This window comes from Kogia breviceps, chromosome X, assembly GCF_026419965.1.
Source record: "Kogia breviceps isolate mKogBre1 chromosome X, mKogBre1 haplotype 1, whole genome shotgun sequence".
NCBI lineage: Eukaryota > Metazoa > Chordata > Mammalia > Artiodactyla > Physeteridae > Kogia > Kogia breviceps.
The window spans coordinates 38,397,856-38,418,162 of record NC_081330.1 but is presented as its reverse complement, the minus strand read 5'-3'; the positions used below and the strand labels follow the sequence as shown (position 1 = coordinate 38,418,162).

At 36.5% G+C, this 20,307-nt stretch overlaps 1 protein-coding gene across 4 annotated transcripts in view; it reads right to left on the bottom strand.

The window, feature by feature from the left end:
- RBM41 (RNA binding motif protein 41) overlaps positions 1-20,307 on the bottom strand; it is a 59,922-nt gene that overhangs the window by 8,498 nt on the left and 31,117 nt on the right. For 3 of the 4 annotated variants that reach the window (XM_059051363.2, XM_059051364.2, XM_067023222.1), the window contains one exon: positions 17,116-17,519. In XM_059051363.2, coding sequence (XP_058907346.1) covers positions 17,116-17,519 — 404 coding nt within the window. Of the gene's footprint in view, positions 1-10,002; positions 10,117-17,115; positions 17,520-20,307 lie in introns of all 4 variants that reach the window. The other variant, XM_067023223.1, reaches the window with a different exon arrangement.

The following is a 20,307-nucleotide window of genomic DNA, read 5'->3' as shown; positions in this document are numbered from 1 at the left end:
ATCAAGTTGCATTCATCTCAGGGTCACAAGGATGGTTCAACATATGCAAATCAATGTGATACAGCACATCAACAAAAGAAAAGACAAAAAACACACGATCATCTCAACAAATGCAGAAAAAGCATTTGATAAAATTCAACATCCATTCATGATAAAAACTCTTATCAAAGTGGGTATAGAGCAAACATATCTCAACGTAAGAAAAGCTATTTATGACAAACCCACAGTCAACATAATACTTAACAGTGAAGAGGGAAAAGCCTTCCTACTAAAATCTGGAACAAGACAATGATGCCCACTTTCACCACTTCTATTCAATATAGGAGTGGAAGTCCTAGCCACAGAAATCAGATAGTAAAAAGAAATAAAAGGTATCCAAATTGGAAGGGAAGAGGTAAAATTGTCATTATATGCAGATGGCATTATACTATATATAGAAAACCCTAAAGACTCCATACAAAAACTACTAGAACTGACCAGCAGATTCAGCAAGGTAGCAGGATACAAGTTTAACACATAGAAATCTGTTGAATTTCTTTACACGAACAATGAAATATGAGAAAGGGAAAGTTAAAAAAAATCCCTTTAAAAATTACATCATCAACATCACTAATCATTAGAGAAATGCAAATCAAAACTACAATGACATATCACTTCACACCAGTCAGAATGGCCATCATCAAAAAATCTACAAACAATAAATGCTGGAGAGGGTGTGGAGAAAAGGGAACCCTCTTGCACTGCTGGTGGGAATGTAAATTGATAGACCAACTAGGGAGAACAGTATGGATGTTCCTTAAAAAACTAAAATCAGAACTGCTGTATGACCCAGCAATCCCACTACTGAGCACATACCCTGAGAAAACCATAATTCAAAAAGAGACATGTACCACAATGTTCACTGCAGCACTATTTACAATAGTCAGGGCATGGAAGCAACCTAAGTGTACATCAACAGATGAATGGATAAAGAAGATGTGGCCCATATATACAATGGAATATTAGCCATAAAAAGAAACGAAATTGAGCTATTTGTAGTGAGGTGGATGGACCTAGAGTCTGTCATACAGAGTGAAGTAAGTCAGAAAGAGAAAAACAAATACCGTATGCTAACACATATATATAGAATCTTAAAAAAAAGGTTCTGATTAATCTAGGGACAGGACAGGAATAAAGATGCAGATGCAGAGAATGGACTTGAGGACACGGGGAGGGGGAAGGGTAAGCTGGGATGAAGTTAGAGAGTGGTATTGACATATATACATTACCAAATTTAAAATAGATAGCTAGTCGGAAGCAGCTGCGTAGCACAGGGAGATCAGCTCGGTGCTTTGTGACCACCTAGAGGGGTGGGATAGGGAGGGTGGGAGGGAGATGCAAGAGGGAGGGGGTATGGGGATATATGTATACATATAGCTGATTCACTTTGTTATACAGAAGAAACTAACACAACATTGTAAAGCAATTATACTCCAATAAAGATGTTTTAAAGAAAAAAAAAGACGAATCAGCAGTTTCTTCTGATGGCTCTCATAAAGGGGACACAGTGGTCTTAACGACATCCTGACAGTGGTTATGACCATGAGACACAGAAAGTTAGTAGAATTACATGTTAGTTAATAAATGGTTCCTTTCTAAAAAAAAAAAAGAATAAAGCTATGGATAAACAACAAGGTCCTACTGTATAGCAAATATCCTATCCCACATATTTGATATCCTGTGATAAACCATAATGGAAAAGAGTATGAAAAAGGATGTGTGTATATATATATGTAAATATATATATGAGTCACTTTGCTGTACAGCAGTATTTAACATAACATTGTAACTCAACCTTACTTCAATAAAAAATAAATAAAAAATAAATTAAAATTGCATCCAAAAAATCAAATACTTAGGAACAAACCTGACCAAGGAGGTGAAAGACTTATATGCTGAGAACTATAAAACACTGATAAAGGAAACAGATGATTTCAAGAAATGGAAAGATATACCATGCTCTTGGATTGGAAGAATTAATATTGTTAAAATGGCCATACTACCCCAAGCAATCTACAGATTTAATGTGATCCCTATCAAATTACCCATGCCATTTTCCACAGACTAGAACAAATAATTCTAAAATTTATAAGAAACTATAAAAGACCCAGAATTGACAAAGCAATCCTGAGGAAAAAGAACAAAGCACGAGGCATAACCCTCCCAGACTTCAGACAATTACAAAGCTACTATAATCAAAACTGTGTGGTACTGGCACAAAAACAGACATATAGATCAATGTAACAGAACCGAGAGACCAGAAATAAACCCACACATCTACAGTCAATTAATCTTCGACAAAGGAGGCAAGAATATACCATGGAGAAAAGACACTCTCTTCAGCAAGTGGTGTTGGGAAAGCTGGACAGCTGCATGTAAATCAATAAAGTTAGAACACTGACTAATGCCATACACAAAAATAAACTCAAAATGGCTTAAAGACTTACATATAAGACAGGATACCATAAAACACGTAAAAGAGAACACAGGCAAAACATTCTCTGACATAAATCGTACCAATGTTTTCTTAGGTCAGTCTCCCAAGGCAACGGAAATAAAAGCAAAAATAAACAAATGGGACCTAATCAAACTTATCAGCTTTCACACAGCAAAGGAAACCATGAACAAAACTAAAAGACAACCTACATACTGGGAGAAAATATTTGCAAATGATGCCACTGACAAGGGCTTATTTTTCAAAATATACACACAGCTCATAAAACTTAATAACAAAAAAACAAAAAAACCTAATCAAAACTCGGCAGAAGACCTAAATAGACATTTCACCAAAGAAGACATACAGATGGCCAATAAGCACATGAAAAGATGCTCAACATCGCTAATTATTGGAGATGCAAATCAAAACTAAAATGATGTTATCACTTCACACCAGTCGGGATGGCCATCATCAAAAAGTCTACAAATAATAAATGCTGGAGAGGGTGTGGAGAAAAGGAAACCCTCTTACTCTGTTGGTGGGAATGTAAATTGGTGTAACCATTATGGAGAAGAGTATGGAAGTTCCTTAAAAAACTAAAATTAGAGTTGCCATATGATCCAGCAATCCCATTCCAGGGCATATATCTGGAGAAAACTCTAATTCAAAAAGATACATGCACCTCAGTGTTCATAGCAGCACTATTTACAATAGCCAAGAAATGGAAGCAACCTATATATTAACAGATTAATGGAAAAAGATATGGTATATATATACAATGGAATACCACCTAGCCACAAAATAGAATGAAATAATGCCATTTGCTGCAACACGGATGGACCTAGAGATTGTCATACTAAGTGAAGAAAGTCAGATAAAGACAAATATCATATAATATCACTTATATGTGGAATCTGAAATATGATAAAAATGAACTTATTTACAGAACAGAAATAGACTCACAGACATAGAAAACAAACTTATGGTTACCAAAGAGGAAAAGCAGGGAGGAGGGAGGGAAAAACTAGGAGTTTGGGATTAGCAGATAGAAACTACTATATATAAAATAGATAAACAACAAGATCCTACTGTATAGCACAGGGAACAATATCTTGTAATAAACTATAATGGAAAATAATCTGAAAAATTATATACAGTAAGTCACCTACATATGAACGAGTTCTGTTTCAAGAGTGTGCTCTAAGTCCAATTTGTTCATAAGTCCAACAAAGTTAGCCTAGGTACTCAACTAACACAATTGGCTATTTAGTACTGTACTTTAATAGGTTTATAATACTTTTCACACAAATAATACATAAAAAACAAACACACAAAAATAAAGAAAACATATTATACCTTACAGTATATTACCTTGAAAAGTACAGTAGTACAGTACAACAGCTGGCATACAGGGGCTGGCATCAAGTGAACAGGCAAGAAGAGTTACTGACTGGAGGAAGGAGAGGAAGTTGAAGATGGTAGAGCTAAAGGATCATCAGCAATAGGAGATGGAGGGCAAGCTGCAATTTCACTCACGCCTGACGTTGATGACACAGGTTCTGGTTCCTTACTGGATTCAATTCTATCTACCCTCTTAAAAAATGATCTAGTGATGTCTGGGTAGTGGCTCTTTTTTTCTCATCATAGATGACATGGTAGTACTGGATTGCATTCTGAACAGCTGCTGCAACCTTTATGTACCTTTCTACGTTCAGGTCCTGTGCCTCAAAAACTAACAGTGCCTCCTTAAATAAAGAAAATCCCCTTGCCATTTCCTGCATCGTGAATCTCTTCAGTTCTTCAGTTACTTCTTCCTCTTGTCTCTCTTCGTCCTTTCTCTTGGGCCTCCAATTCCATCAGGTCTTCATTAGTAAGCAAGGAGTTCAATGAAGTCATCCTCTTGCAGATCTAGTTCCAGCTGCTCATTGAGGGTCACTACACATTGCTGAAGACCTCTTCAGACTCCTCATCCACCTTCTCAAATCCACGAAAATCACGAACAAACTGTGGGCCAAGGTTCTTCCAAACCCCATTCATGGTGATGGCCATAGCCTCACGCCAAGCAAAGTCAAAGTTTTTTATGGACTTGTAGATGTCATACTCCTTCCAAAATTGTCGCCAAGTTGTTCCTGATTCGTCACTCACCTTTACTGCCTGATGAAAAGTGTGATGTAAATAATATTTCTTGTAGGTTGCTATAACTCCCTGGTTCATAGGTTGGATGAGCGATGTAGTATTCAGGCATATGCACTACTGTACTTTGATGTTGGGATGAAAGTCGTCCATGAATGGGGGTTGGCTTGGAGCACTGTTGAGCAGCAAAAGAATGTTGAATGGGACATCCTCCTCCAAGCAATATTTCTCTACCTCTGGGATAAATTGGTGGAAAAACCAGTCCTGGAAAATGGCCTGTGTAACCCAGGCTTTGGGGTTACTCTTCCACACAAGAGGGAGAGCCCTTGGCTATGTTTTAAGGGCTCTTGGGTTCTCTGAATGATAAACTAAGCGAGGCTTCAGCTTCATATCGCTGAAAGCACTGCCACCAAACAAGAGAGATAGCCTATCCTTTGCTGCTTTATAGCCTGGCATCAACTTTTCCTCCTTACTGATGTAACTTCGGTCTGGCTTCCTCTTCCAGTACAGTCCTGTCTCATCCACATTAAAAACCTGCTCGGGTAAATACATAACTTCATCGATAATTTCTCAAAACATTTCAGGAAATTGCCGGGCAGCTACTGTTATCTGCACTCACTGCCTCGCCACTTACTTTTACATTGTGAAGGTTGGCTCTAGCCTTGAACGGATGAAACCAGCCATGGCTGGCATTAAAAGATGCGCCCTCAGATTCTTCACTGTGTTTCTTCTTCAAGTCTTCATAAAGGCTTTTAGCTTTCTCTTAAATCAGCATTAAGCTGAGTGGTACTCGACGCAGATGCTGATCCTGCATCCACACACTGAGAAGTTTCTCCATCTCCTCCATCACTTTTCTACACTTCTTTGATATTATTGTTGACATCATTGGCACAGCACACTTCACATGTTACAAGATCTTGTCCTTGTTCTCCAAAATCATGCTGATGGTTGAAAGATTCATGTTATAAGAACGAGTGACATATAACATTGTTTTGCCTCGCTCCACTCTCTGTTATTTTCACTTTTGTTTCCATCGTTATCACTTGGCACTTCTTAGCAGTACCAGCTACATCACCACTGCTTTTATGCTTGCTTCCGGACATCCTGGGCTTAAAATAAAGATACTGTACTACTGTACTCTATACACTACTGTAAAGTACACAAAAGCACAAGCACTTGTAGAGGATGCATGCATGTGACAATGTACGCCAGACATGTGAACTAACTTACGTGATTGGACATGTGAATGCACGTTCGCATCTCTGAAAGTTCACAACTTGAAGGTTTGTATGTAGGGGACTAACTGTATACGTGTGTGTGTGTGTGTGTGTGTGTGTGTGTGTGTGTGTGTGTGTGTGTATAAAAAACTGAATCACTTTGCTGTACACCAGAAACTAACAAAACATTGTAAATTATACTTCAGTAAAAAAAAACCAGAAACATTAAAAAAAGAAATTGAAAAAGACACAAATGGAAAGACATCCCATAATCATGGATTAGAAATATTAATATTGTCAAAATGTACATACTACTCATAGTGATCTACAGATTCAATGCAATTGTTATCAAAATCCCAGTGACAGGGACTTCTCTGGTGGCGCAGTGGCTAAGAATCCACCTGCCAATGCAAGGGACACAGGTTCGATCACTAGTCTGGGAAGATCCCACATGTTGCGGAGCGACAAGCCTGTGCGCCACAACTACTGAGCCTGCACTCTAGAGCCCTTGCACCACAACTACTAAAGCCCGAGCACCTAGAGCCCATGCTCTGCAACAAGAGAAGCCACCGCAATGAGAAGCCTGCACACCACAACAAAGAGTAGCTCCTGCTCGCCACGACTAGAGAAAGCCCATGCACAGCAAAGAAGACCCAACACAGCCACACACACAAAAAAAAAAACCCAATTACAAATTTTATGGAAATAAAAAAAGTCCTAAAATTCATATGGAACCACAAGAGACCCCAAATCAACAAAGCCATCTTGAGGAAGAAGAACAAAGTAGGATGTGTCACATATCCTGATTTCAAATACAGTAATCAAAACAGTAAGGTACTAGCATAAAAATAAACAGACATATTGACAAATGGAATAGAATAGAGGGCCTAGAAATAAACCACACATTTATCGTAAACTGATCTTAGAGAAGGAGGGCAAGAATACACAATGGGGAAAAGACAGTCTTTTTAATAAATGTTGTTTAGAAAACTGGATATCCAGTACAAAAGAATGAAATTAGATGCTTCTCTTACACTACAAAACCCAACTCAAAAGGAAGTAAAGACTTAAAAATAAGGCATGAAACTCTAAAACTCCTAGAAGAAAACAGAAAAATCTTGACCCTGGCCTTGGCAATAATTTCTTAGATATGATGTGAAAAGCACAAGCAACAAAAGCAAAAACAAACAAATGTCACTACATAAATTCAAACCAATATGCACAGCAAAGGAAACAATCAGCAAAGTTAAAAAGCAACCTACAGAATGGGAGAAAGTATTTTCAAATCATATATCTAATAAAGGGTTAATATCTAAAATATATAAGGGATTCCTGAAACTCAAAAGCAAAAAAAAAAAAAAAAGATGTGTTGGTAAGGATGTGGAAAAATTTTAACCCTTGTACACTGTTGATGGAAATGTAAATTTGTACCACCACAGTGGAAAACAGTTGGAAGATCATTAAAAAATTAAAAATAGAACCCATATAATCCAGCAAACCCTCTTCTGGCTATATATCTAAAAGAACTGGAAACAGAATCTGGAAGAAATATCTGCATTCCCATGTTCACTGCACCATTGTTCACAATAGCAAAGGCATGGAAACAACCTAAATGTCTACTGACAGATGAATGGATTAAAAAAATGTGGTGTACAAATACAACAAGGTATTATCCATCCTTAAAAACGAATAAAATCTTGTCATTTGCTACAATGTAGGTGAACTTGGAAGACATGCTAAATGAAATAAACCAGAAACAGAAGAACAAATACTACATGATCCCACATATATCAGGAATCTAAAATAGTCAAACTCATAGAAGCAGAGAATAGAACTGTGCTTACCAGGGGCTAGGAGGAGGGGTAATTGAGGAGGCGTTCATCAAAGGGTATATAGTTTCACTTATGCAAGATGAGTAAGTCCTATAGATCTATTGTACAGCAGAGTATATATAGTTAACAATACTGTATTGGATACTCAAAAATTTGTTAAAAGGATAGATCTTACGTTAAATATTCTTATCAAAAGAAAAAATGGAGGGAGGAAATCCCTGGAGGTGATGGTCAAGTTTAGGGCATTGTTTTGGTGACTGTTTCATGGTGCATATTTATCTTTAAACCCACCAAGATGCATACATTAAATATGTACAGCTTTTTTTGTATGTCTAACATACTTCAGTTGAAGAAAAACTTAACCAAGGAAGTGAAGGACTTGTATATTGAAAACCACAAAACACTGCTCAAAGAAATTAAAGACAACACAAATAAACTCAAAGATGTCCCATATTCATGGACTAGAAGACAATATTATTAAAATGTCCACACTATACAAAGTGGTCTACAGATTTAATGCAATTCGTATCAAAATCCCAATGTTATTTTTTGTAGGAATAGAAAAACAATCCTAAAATTCATAAGGAACCAGAAGAGACCCCCAAATAGCCAGAATAATCTTGAGAAGTAAGAACAAAACTGGGGAGGCCTCACACTTAATTTCAAAATATATTACAAATCTACAATAATCAAAACAGTATGATACTGGCATAAAGACTGACATGTAGACTAATGGAACAGAATAGAGAGCCCAGAAATAAACCCACACATATACAGTCAACTGATTAATAAGGGGGGCAAGAATACCCAATGGGGAAAGGATAGTCCCTTCAACCAATGGCGTTTGGAAAAGCTGATATCCACATGCAAAAGTATAAAATTGGCCTCTTATTTATATCATACACGAAAATCAACTCAAAGTGGATTAAAGATTTAAACATAAGACCTGAAACTCTAAAACTTCTAGAAGACAATATAGGGGAAAAACCTGATGACACTGGCCTTGGCAATGATTTCTTAGATATTACAGCAGAAACACAGGCAACAAAAGCAAAAATAAAGTGGGACTACATCACTAAGACACTTCTGCACAGCAAAGGAAACAATCAGTAAAGTGAAAAGGCAACCTATGGAATGGGAGAAATATTTGGAAACCATATATCTGATTAGAGGTTAATATCTAAAATATATAAGGAACTACCACAACTCCATAGCAAAAGACAACTTGAAAAAAATGGGCAAAAGACCTAAATAAGCATTTCTTCAAAGAACACATACAGAAAATAAGTGTTGATGAGAATGTGGATAAATTGGAACCCTTGTGCACTTTTGGTATGAATGGAAAATGGTGCAGCTCCTACAGAGAATGGTATGGAGGTTCCTCAAAAAATTAAAAATAGAACTACCATATGATCCAAGAATCCCAGTTCTGGTTACTTATCCAAATAATTAAAATCAGAATCTTGAAGAGATATCAGAACTCACATGTTTACTGCAGCACTATTCACAACAGCCAACAGGTGGAAGCAACCTAAATGTCCACCACAGATGAATGAATAAAAAAGTGTGGTATATACATACAGTAGAATATGATTTAGCTAGAAAAAAGGAAGGAAATCTTGTCATATGCTACAACATGGATGAACTTCGAGGGCACTACGCTAAGTGAAATCAGCCAGTCACAGAAGAACAAATACTGCAAAATTCCACTTATATATGGTATCTACAGTAGTCAAAGTCATTGAAGCAGAAAGTAGAATGGTAGTTTCCAGGGCCTGGGAGGACGAGGAAATAGGGAGTTGCTGTTCAGTGGGTATAAAGTTCAGTCATGCAAGATGAAAAGTTCTAGAGATCTGCTGTACAACACTGTGCCTACAGTTTACAATACTGTAATGTACACTTGAAATTTTGTTAAAGGTAGATCTCAGGTTATGTGTATTTTATTGCACTGGAGGAGAAAAAAGAGATACATTGGCTAGCATAAGTTATATGCTTTATAGCTTTAAAAAACTTGAGAACAATTCAGACAGGAGCAGCAAAAGCAAAGAGCTAGAAAACAGGGCCTGCTTAAATGACTTACCATTGAAACATATGAGTAAATATATTAAACATTGCAATAAGCAGTAGGCTCTTTGTCTCAAAGCCTTTGAAGCTGGATGTTCACATATTTAGCATTTAACCACACTCATATCTTAAAGGCAAGGGCATAGAATAACTGACTTGTGACTCACTTAATTTCAGGTGATCCAGAGTTTTGGCTCTGAAATACTCATTATGAAAGCATCATCAAATTAAATAACCAGAGAAAGGGAGAGGTATGTGAAACATACTGCAAGTTTCTCACCAAGTAGGAAAGATCCATATTAAGATTATTCCCTTTGATATGAACATTTTTTAAAAAATCAAGAGGACTTCTGGTCAAGGTGGCTCGGTCACTTCTTGCTTGGATGCATCTTCTCTGTTCCAAAAATATACATACATACATGCATACATACACATGGGTATGTATGTATGTATATGTCCACAACATATATATATATATACATATACACATACACATACATATATTCATATATACAAAGATACACACAAAGATACAGCTAGGCTCAAAAACAAGATAAATATTTCTGTGAAAGAGAAAAACAGAAACTCCAAGTGATAACAGAAGATGAAGCTCTTCCTGGTATCCCTCTGCAATAAACAGTATTGTTTTGTATTTTTTGAACTTTATATATATGGTATTATACTGTATGCATTTTCTGCAGCTACCTGTTTAAATTTTTAAAAAATACTTCATTTTTAGAAAAGTTTTAGAATTATAGAAAAACTGAGAAGTTAGTACAAAGAGTTCCCATATATCCCACACCCAATATCTCCTATAATTAACATCTTACATTACTATGGTACATTTCTTTAAATAAATTAATTAATATTGATACATTATTATTAACTAAAGTCCATAGTTTATTTAGATTTCCTTACTTTTCCCTAATGTCCTTTTTCTGTTCCAGGATCCCATTCAGGATATCACAGTACATTTAGTTTTCATATGTCTTTAGTCTCCTCTTGGCTGTGGCAGTTTCTCAGACTTTTCTTGTTTTTAATGATCTTGACATTTTTGAGGAGTACTGGTTGGGTATTTTGTAGGATGTTCCACTATCAGAATTTTTTTTTAAATTTAATTTTTGGCTGCGCTGGGTCTTCATTGCTGCACATGGGTTTTCTCTAGTTTTGGTGAGGGGGGGCTATTCTTCGTTGTGGTGTGTGGGCTTCTCATTGTGGTGGCTTCTCTTGTTGCAAAGCATGGGCTCTAGGTGTGCAGGCTTCAGTAGTTGCAGCACATGGGCTCAGTAGTTGTGCACAAGCTCTACAGAGTGCGGGCTTCAGTAGTTGTGGCATGTGGGCTCAGTAGTTGCAGCTTGCGGGCTCTAGAGCGCGGGCTCAGTAGTTGTGGCGCACGGGCTTAGTTGCTCCACAGCACGTGGGATCTTCCTGGACCAGGGATCAAACCAGTGTCCCCTGTACTGGCAGGTGGATTCTTAACTGCTGGACCACCAGGAAGTCCCCACTACTAGAATTTTTCTGATATTTTCCTATGGTTATATTGTGGTTATGGATTACTAGGAGGAAGACTACAGAGAAAAAGTACAATTTTGACCACATCATATCAAGCACACATACTATCAACATGATTTATGATTGATCTTTGCTTCAATCACCTGAGGTAGTGTTTGTTGGGTTTCTACACTGTAACGTTACTCTTTTTTTTCTTCTGTATTTCCATACTGTACTCTTTGAAAAGAAGTCACTAAGAGTAGCTCAAAACTAAGAAGTCAGGAGTTACACTTCCCTTCCTTGAGGTGGAGCATCTACATAAACTATTTAGAATTCTTCTTCAGGGGATATTTGTCTCCTCTCCCCCATTTATTGATTCATTCAGTCTTTTTTTTTTTTTTTTTTGTGGTACGCGGGCCTCTCACTGTTGTGGCCTCTCCCGTTGCGGGGCACAGGCTCCGGACGCGCAGGCTCAGCGGCCATGGCTCACGGGCCCAGCCGCTCCGCGGCATGTGGGATCTTCCCGTACCGGGGCACGAACCCGTATCCCCTGCATCGGCAGGCGGATTCTCAACCACTGCGCCACCAGGGAAGCCCCATTCAGTCATTTTATTATCAGTATTGACTCACAGATATTCTATACTTTGGGTTAAAATCCAATATTAATTTACATAGTTTATTGTACATTCCCTGTTTTTGTTTGTTTGATAAAGTATTTCTCCTCCAATTTTGAATGACTGTTCTTCCTGGATACAGAATTCTAGGTGGGTGTTTTTCCTTTCATCACTTTAAATATTTTACTCCACTCTCCTTGCTTGCATGGTTTCTGATGAGAAATCCAGTATAATTATTATCTTTGTTCCTCTATAGGTAAAGAGTTTTTCTCTGGCCATTTTCAAGATTTTCTCTTGGTCTTCAGTTTTCTGTGTTTGAACATGATATGCTTAGGTGTATTTTTTTGGTATTTATCCTACTTTGTGTTCTTTGCTTGGATTTTGAATCTGTAGTCTGGTGTCTGTCATTAATTTTGGGAAATTCTCAGCCATTCTTACTTCAAATATTTCTTCTGCTCCTTTCTTTTATTCTTTTGCTTCTGCTCCTTTCTTCTTCTGCTATTCCAATAATGTGTATGTTACACCTTTTGAAATTTTCCTTGGATATTGTTACTTTTTTTTTTTTTTGGGGGGGGGTACGCGGGCCTCTCACTGTTGTGGCCTCTCCTGTTGCAGAGCACAGGATCCGGACGTGCAAGCTCAGCGGCCATGGCTCACGGGCCCAGCCACTCCACGGCATGTGGGATTCTTCCCAGACTGGGGCACGAACCCGTGTCCCCTGCATCGGCAGGCAGACTCTCAACTACTGCGCCACCAGGGAAGCCCATATTCTCTTACATTTTTAAAGTATTTTTTAAATCTCTTCATTTCAGTTTGGGAGAATTCTATTGGCGTGTCTTCAAGCTTACTAATTCTTTCCTTGGCTGTATGCAGTCTGCTCATGAGCCTATCAAAGGCATTATTTCTTTTTCTTTCTTTCTTTCTTTTTTTTTTTTCTTTTGGCCATACCACATGGCTTGCAGGAATCTCAGTTCACTGACCAGGGATTGAACCTGGGCCATGGCAATGAAAGCCCAGAATCCCAACCACTAGGCCACCAGGGAATTCCCAAAGGCATCATTTCTGTTATAGTGTTTTTGATTTCTTGCATCTTTCTAGAGTTTCTCGCTGCTTACATTATCCATTTTTTTCTTGCATGTTGTATACTATTTCTAACACTCTTTATCATATTAATTATAGTTATTTTAAATTCCATATATATTATCATTCAAAAACCTATGTCGTATCTCAGTTTGGTTCTGATGCTTGTTTTGTCTCTTGAGACTGTGGTTTTTCTTTTAGCATGCCTTATCATTTCTTTTTTGTTGAAAACCAGACACGATGCATAACACAATAGAAACTGAGATAAACAAGTCATTAATGTGAGGTTTTATGTTAATCTGGCTAGAAGCTGGGCTGTGTTTAATGTTTACTCTAGCTGTAGGTGTCAGAGGTTTTTCAATTTCCTCTAACGTCCTTGTTTTTGTCTCCCTTTTCTTTGAGTTTCCCTAAAACCGTCTTAGAGTCTGAGCTTTGCAGGTCTTTTGACTGTAATCCACAGTTAACATACTGAAGCCCTGCTGACGCAGTAGTAAGGTGTGGGGTATGGGAAAACATTCTGCAATCCTATAATTAAGTTTCAGTCTTTTATTGTGCCCATGTACCCAGCCTGTAACCTTCACAAGTATTTCACAGCTTTTATTCTCTTTCTCTCAGATGAGACAGTAAGGCTAGAGGGGCCTGGAGTTGGATAATTTCCCTTCTCCCACACTAGAGAAGGCTTAGGTAAAGTTGTTTTACTTGCTGGATAGCTCTTTGTTAAGTAAAAGCTCTGGATGTATTTCAAATTGATTACTTTTCCTGTCACCATGCCAGGAGCAGGAGACTTTTTCTTGGCTCTTCACACTGAAAACTCCCAGTGGAGTTCCTGGAGGTAAAAGTCATGAAAATGTGGGGGCCTCCATAGACTGTGGCCCCCAGGAGTTTGTTACTCAAACACTAATCTACACTGTGCTTCCTGCAATTTGTCGAAGTTACCCCTTAAGTGTTCCTACCAGTTTATGGCTCTAGTGCTTTCTGCTCCTGATAAGCAAATCTGGGCTGTCATTCTTTGTAATTGCCTGTCTCTCCAGATTTCAGGGTTGCAGTTTGCTCTCTGATGTCAAATCCCTGATGGGTCCAAGAAAAGTTATTGATTTTTAGTTTGTTCAGCTGTTCTTTCTGTTTTAAGAGAGCAGTGATGACTTCTAAGCACTTTACATGTTGGCACTGAAACCCAAAGCCTGCAACAAACTTCTTTCATTCAATATTGTTTCTGAGTTTCATCCACGTTGATACCTGTAGTTGTACTTCATTCATTTTTTCTTCTGTATAGTATTCTATTTTATGAATATACCATGCTTTATCCATTCTCCTGCTTATGAACATGTATGTTGTTCATAAACAATGCTACTATGAGCATCCTTATAACATCTAATGTGCATGTGTAAGAGTTCCCCTAGGATAGATACCAAGAAGTGGGATTACTGACTTATAGTGTATGAGCATCTTTCATTTTACTAGATATTGCCACAATGTTCTTGAAAGTGGTTGTACTCATTTATATTCACCCAGTGGTATATTAAGAGTTCTTACTGTTCCATACGTTCGCCAATACTTGGCACTGTCAGGACTTTAAATGTATGCCAACATCCTGGGTGTTAAATGGTATCTCATTGTAGTTTATTTTGCATTTCTTTGATTACTAATGATACTTTATAAGTAATTGTCCATTCATGTTTTCTCCCCTGTGAATTGCCTGTTCATATCTTCTGGTCATTTTTATTGGGTTGTTTCTCTTTTTCTTATTGATTTGTAGGGAAAGATTTCCTTAAAATGTCTCAAAAAGCACAAACCATCAAATAAAATACTGATGATTTAATTACGTTACAATGAAAGACTTCTGCTTAACAAAGGACATCAGAAACAATGTTAAAAGTATAAGCTACTCACCAGGTGCAGCAAGAGTTTGTATCCAGAATTTTAAAATAAAATCTATAAATAATATTGAAAACTAAATAATCAAAATCTATAAATAATATTAAAAACTAAATAATCAAATAATGGGCAAAGAACCAAACAGGCAATTCATAGAAGGTTCCTGAAAGACTAATGAATGTATGAATACATGCATAACTTCATTGGAAATCAGGAACATGCAAATTAAAACCATGAGATACCTTTCAAACACATTAGACTGGCAAAAATAAAAGGTCAAAAACTAAAGTCTTAGCAAAGATGTGAAAGAGATTTCGTAAACCCTGCTCATGGAAGTGAAGATACATATACCCTATATCACAGTAATTCCACTCCTAGATATGTAATATAGAACAGTGATTCTTAAAATGTCACTCTCAGACCAGCATCATCATCAGTATCTCCTGGGAAATTAGAAATGCAAATTCTCAGGCCCTACTCCAGATGTATAGAACAAAAAATTCTGGGGGCGGGACCCAGCAATCTGTGTTTTAACAAGCCTTCCAGGTGATTCTGCTGCACACTAACATTTGAGAATCACTGCAATAGAGCAATATTTTTCTGGCCTTTTTGACTGAGATCTGTAGGAAGAAATGCATTTTATATTCTGGCCCACACACATACCACACACACACATGTTAAACAAAAGCTTCAAGAAACAATAATTATCCTTACTACTCTATGGAATGCACTTTGATATTTTCTATTCTATTTCATTTCTTTAAAAAGTTGCTGTGACCTACTAATAGTAATTTAAAATTTGAAAACCTGTCCTAGAGAAACTCCTGTACATATGCAACAGGAGATATGTACAATAATGTTTGCTGCAGAACTGTCTATAACAGAAAAAAATGAAAAGAAAAAAATCTTCAGGAGAATGGATAAATGAAATATAGTATCTTTCTACAACAGAATACTACATAGTTCCTTATATCTTTAGAAATAAATTTCAAAAACATGTATATTGAGTCAAAAAAGCAAGTTGTAGAAGGGTATGTAGAGTATGATATCATCTATATATTTTAAAAATATGTAAAACTATATGTTGTTTATGAATACATAGATATATAGTAAAAATATAAAAACACGGATGGGAACGATAAATAGCAAATACAGGATCGTGGTTACCACTGGAAAGGAGAAAGAGGAATGGGATTGGTGAGGGATACATGAAAGTCTTCAGGCATCTCTATAAGGCCTTATTTTTAAAAAATTAGGCAAATATGGAAGCTGTTAAGAACTGATAGAGAATTCCCTGGCGATCCAGTGGTTAGGACTCTGCACTCTCACTGCCAAGGACCTGGGTTCAATCCCTGGTCAGGGAACTAAAATCCCACAAGCTGCGTGGCATGGCCAAGAAAAAAAAAAAAGGCAAGAATTAATAAAGATGGCTGGCTGGGTACAAAGGTTTTTGATATATTATTCTCTGTAACTTTTTATAATGAGTAATATTTCATAATAAAAAATAAATAAAAATCAAGCTACCCTTGAACATCAAGAATATATTAGAAATGCAATCATTCAAAGGAAACTGCTTTAATATTCCTTACCTACAATGCCTTTTTAAAAATTCAGGGACAGCCAGGAGCTAACATTATTTTTGGGGTTTTGCTTTTTAAATTAGACGCAATCAAGTATATACTCCAGGGGCTTGTGTTGCTTCTTTGAGTGACATGATAATGAAATTTTCAATTCTGTATGTAACATATACCATGAATGTGAAAAAATGATCTGATCAACAAAACAAGGATTATTTACAACTTTTCTTAGATATTTGCCAATTCCTCAAGGCTTAGAGGCCCTGTGCTTTCACTTTGTTGCTTAGCTATCAGCAACTTAAGTCATATGTCATATAAAAGCCAGGTGGAGCATTCTGAAGAGAAAACTCACGTGGAATAGTAAACCCTACTCACAACCAGGCACCATGGCTACCAGATATGGTGGTACTATGAATACTACTTGATTTATTACTAGCCTAGGAAATTAGAGGTTACTTTTTTCAGTTGAGGGTTTCTAGTGGATATGGACTAGAGTCTGATCAAGATTTCTTTAAAATTCTAAGGGTAGCTTAAGACCTTAGAAAACCACAAAGAACATCATAGGAAATATGTTACTTATATAGTCAGAGCTACTTATATAGCAGAGAATGAATAGTCAGGGTCAAGGAAAAACACAATCACTGTACCTATGTCATGATTCTTTGGTATAATCAAAGCTAATATAAAAGTATTACTTTAGGTAGAAGTAAATAAAAATGAAAACAACCCATTTTTTTTTCTTGGTTTGGCCTATACCTTGTTTGGCTCCCCTGGATTATATGAAGAAAACATAGGAATTTTTCGGATCTCTTCCTCTGACAAACGATTTCTCTGGATCTCATCTTCTGGGACAAATTCTATTGGCTGCGTCAGCTTCTTAGGCCCCGTCCAACACTGCTCAGGTGAATTATCAATAACTTTTGCCACATGGAGACTGGGACCTTTACCCTGTGCTGCCTGTTTTCCCTTGTCCTGGAGTAATGACGGGTTCTCAGCTGTGCCACTATCTCCCACTGATGTAGCTGAGACCAGTGAGTGGGAAGCAAAGGGTTCACCTCTCATTAGTTGGAACTCTTCAAGACGTTTTTTCATTATCATCTCTTGGTAAAAATTTTCCAGGTTGTTCATGGGATCACCTTTGTTCTTCTTTTGGGGTTCATCTGGATCAAGACAAAGAGATAGGGAAGTTCTACAAAGCCTACCAATACAACCTTTGACAAATCAATAAAAATTAAAATTTGAATCTCAGATAATGAAACTCTGCTGGGGTAGGTGTTTACAACCTGTGAAAAATGACAATAATATATAGCTATGTTATTACAGTGCATCTTGGGCAAGGCCGGGCTTATGGTAAGGCAAGTGAGGCACCTGGGGTACAAAATCTGAGGTGCTCACTCTCAGGGTCATGCAAGTACATGCATCTAACTGATAAAGACATTTGAAAAAAATGTAACTAGTATGGCATTATCACACTTCACAAAATTAATAATAATTCCTTAGCATTATCTACTACTGAGTTCATATTCAAATGGCCCTGATTTTCTCAAAGATATCTTTTTACACTTGGTTCAGGATCTAAACCAGCCATTGGCTGTTATAACTTTTAAGCCTCATTAAAAAAAAAAAAACATTGCCCCTTCTTTCCCGCCCCTCCAACCTGTTTTTTCCCCCATCCCATTGATTTATTAGAGAAACCACATCATTTGTTCATAGAACAAATGAATTTGACTGGCTGTTCCTCATGATATTATTTGACTTGTTCCTCAATCTCCTCTATTTCTTACAAACTGGCAGTTAAATCTAGAGCTATGCTTTCAATGTGGCCACTAGCCACATAAGTCTATTTAAATTAATTTTTTTAATGTCAGTTCCTCTGTTAAATTAGGAATATCAAATGCTCAACAAGCACATGTGGCTAGTGGATACCATACTGGGCAGAATAAAGACCATTTACATCATTGTAGAAAGTTGCATTGGATAGTGCTGATTTAGATTTGGGTTCAATATTTTTAGGCAAGAATCCTCCATATATTATATAGATGTGTATTTCCTATTACATCATGTCATAAGGCACATAATGTTTAGTGGTCCCCTTTTTAGTGATGCTAAAATTAATCAGTGGATTCAGGTGGTATTAGTCTGATCGTTCCATTATGAAGTTTTCCCATTCACATTTCACGTAAGGGGTTTTGCATCTATTGATGACCATTGCCTAAATCCATTAATTTATTAAGAGTTGTAAAATGGGGCTCCCCTAATTCTATTATTTATTTTGTACATTATTTCTTCTGTATTTATTATCTGGAATTCTATAATAGACTTACCGTCATCAACTATGTGGTTTCCCTACATACAGTTCATACAGCAAAAGCAGGATAAATGCTTGATTTGCTTCCCATTATTTACCAACTATAAAAGTAATGAGTTGGTACTTTAAAAGTGTTAAAAATGATTATTTTTAGTAATTGTGAGACCTGTATTTTCATATATTTGATGTATTTCAATTAAATGTAGTCATTCTTTTTAGTGGTCAAATTATCCCACTCAGGACTAGTGAAAGTCCCTTAAAATTGGCTCCTGTATTGCTTTCCAGTTTTCTGGCACAGCAAGATGTCTTAAGCTCATCTTGTATATTTCCTGACTTAACGCTGGAATATTTCTCTAAGGACCGCTGGCTCCTGTTAGTGGGAAATAGTGTTTAGAAACCACAATATGTTGCTACTTCTGTTCATAAATGTTGAGCTGTTGTTGCTTCTAGGCCTTTTCAGTGAACAAAGATAGGAAAATTTTTATGAAAAATAAATCATAAATTCATACTGGTATTTCCACTTCAAATTTAAGATTACAAGGTTTTAACTTAAACTCCTTGATTTTTGACTTGTATCTCTTTTCACATGTGCTTAAGATATTGGCTCCTAATGATATTAACAAAATTATTTATTAGCTTTTTCCTACTATAGAATTTTTAAATGTCTGTAACAATACTAATATGGTTATCAACAATACTAATATGACTATCAACAACAAAACTACTTAATACAGTTTTATAATTCTTTGCAGTTACTTTTGACTTTAAAATATATCCCATTAGGAATATATAAATACTGTTTTGAAGTCATTTTAAATAATTATTTTCTTTATATAGTTATGCTACCAACTTTATTCATAGTTAGGCTCATTTGCTTCAGGCTGTTTATAAATTTTAAGGATTGATTTTTTCCCTTTTGATTAAATTTTTAAATTATGCAAAACATTTACATGGGTCTAAAGTGAAAACTGTGTTATACAGTACCTTCACAGAAGTCTCACTTCCACCTCTGTCCCCTTCATCCCACTCCTTTCCTTCTCCATAAATAATAATTTTATTAGGTTTTGGCTTTATGGTTCCATTTTTTGTTTTGTGAAATATAAGCAAATAGGCACAAACACACCACACATATATATGTCTGTGTGTATGTGTATTATATATATATATATATCACATATATGTGATATATATATATAATTCATTACACTCCCTCTCCTACGTAAAAGGTAACTTACTTCACTGTTCTACAACTTACTTTTTTGCACTTAGCAATACATCCTGGTGATAATTCCATATTAATGTATAGAGCTCTTCCCTTTCCTTCTTATAGCTGCATAGTACTTCATTGTGTGGATGTACAATAGTTTATTCAACTACTCCCTTACTGATGCACCTTGGTGTTGTTTCCAGTCTTTTCTGCTATTGTGAATAATGCCCTGACAAACAGCCTTCTGCATACAGGATTTTGTATTTTCTCAGTATATCTTTGAAATAGATTCCAAGAAGTGGCACCGCTGAGATAAAAGGCAAATGTGTATGTAATTTTTCTATACATTGCTAAATTCCACTCTGTAGGAATTGTACTATTCTGCATGTCCACCAGCAAGGTATAAGAATATTTATGGAAGGATTTCTTAAGA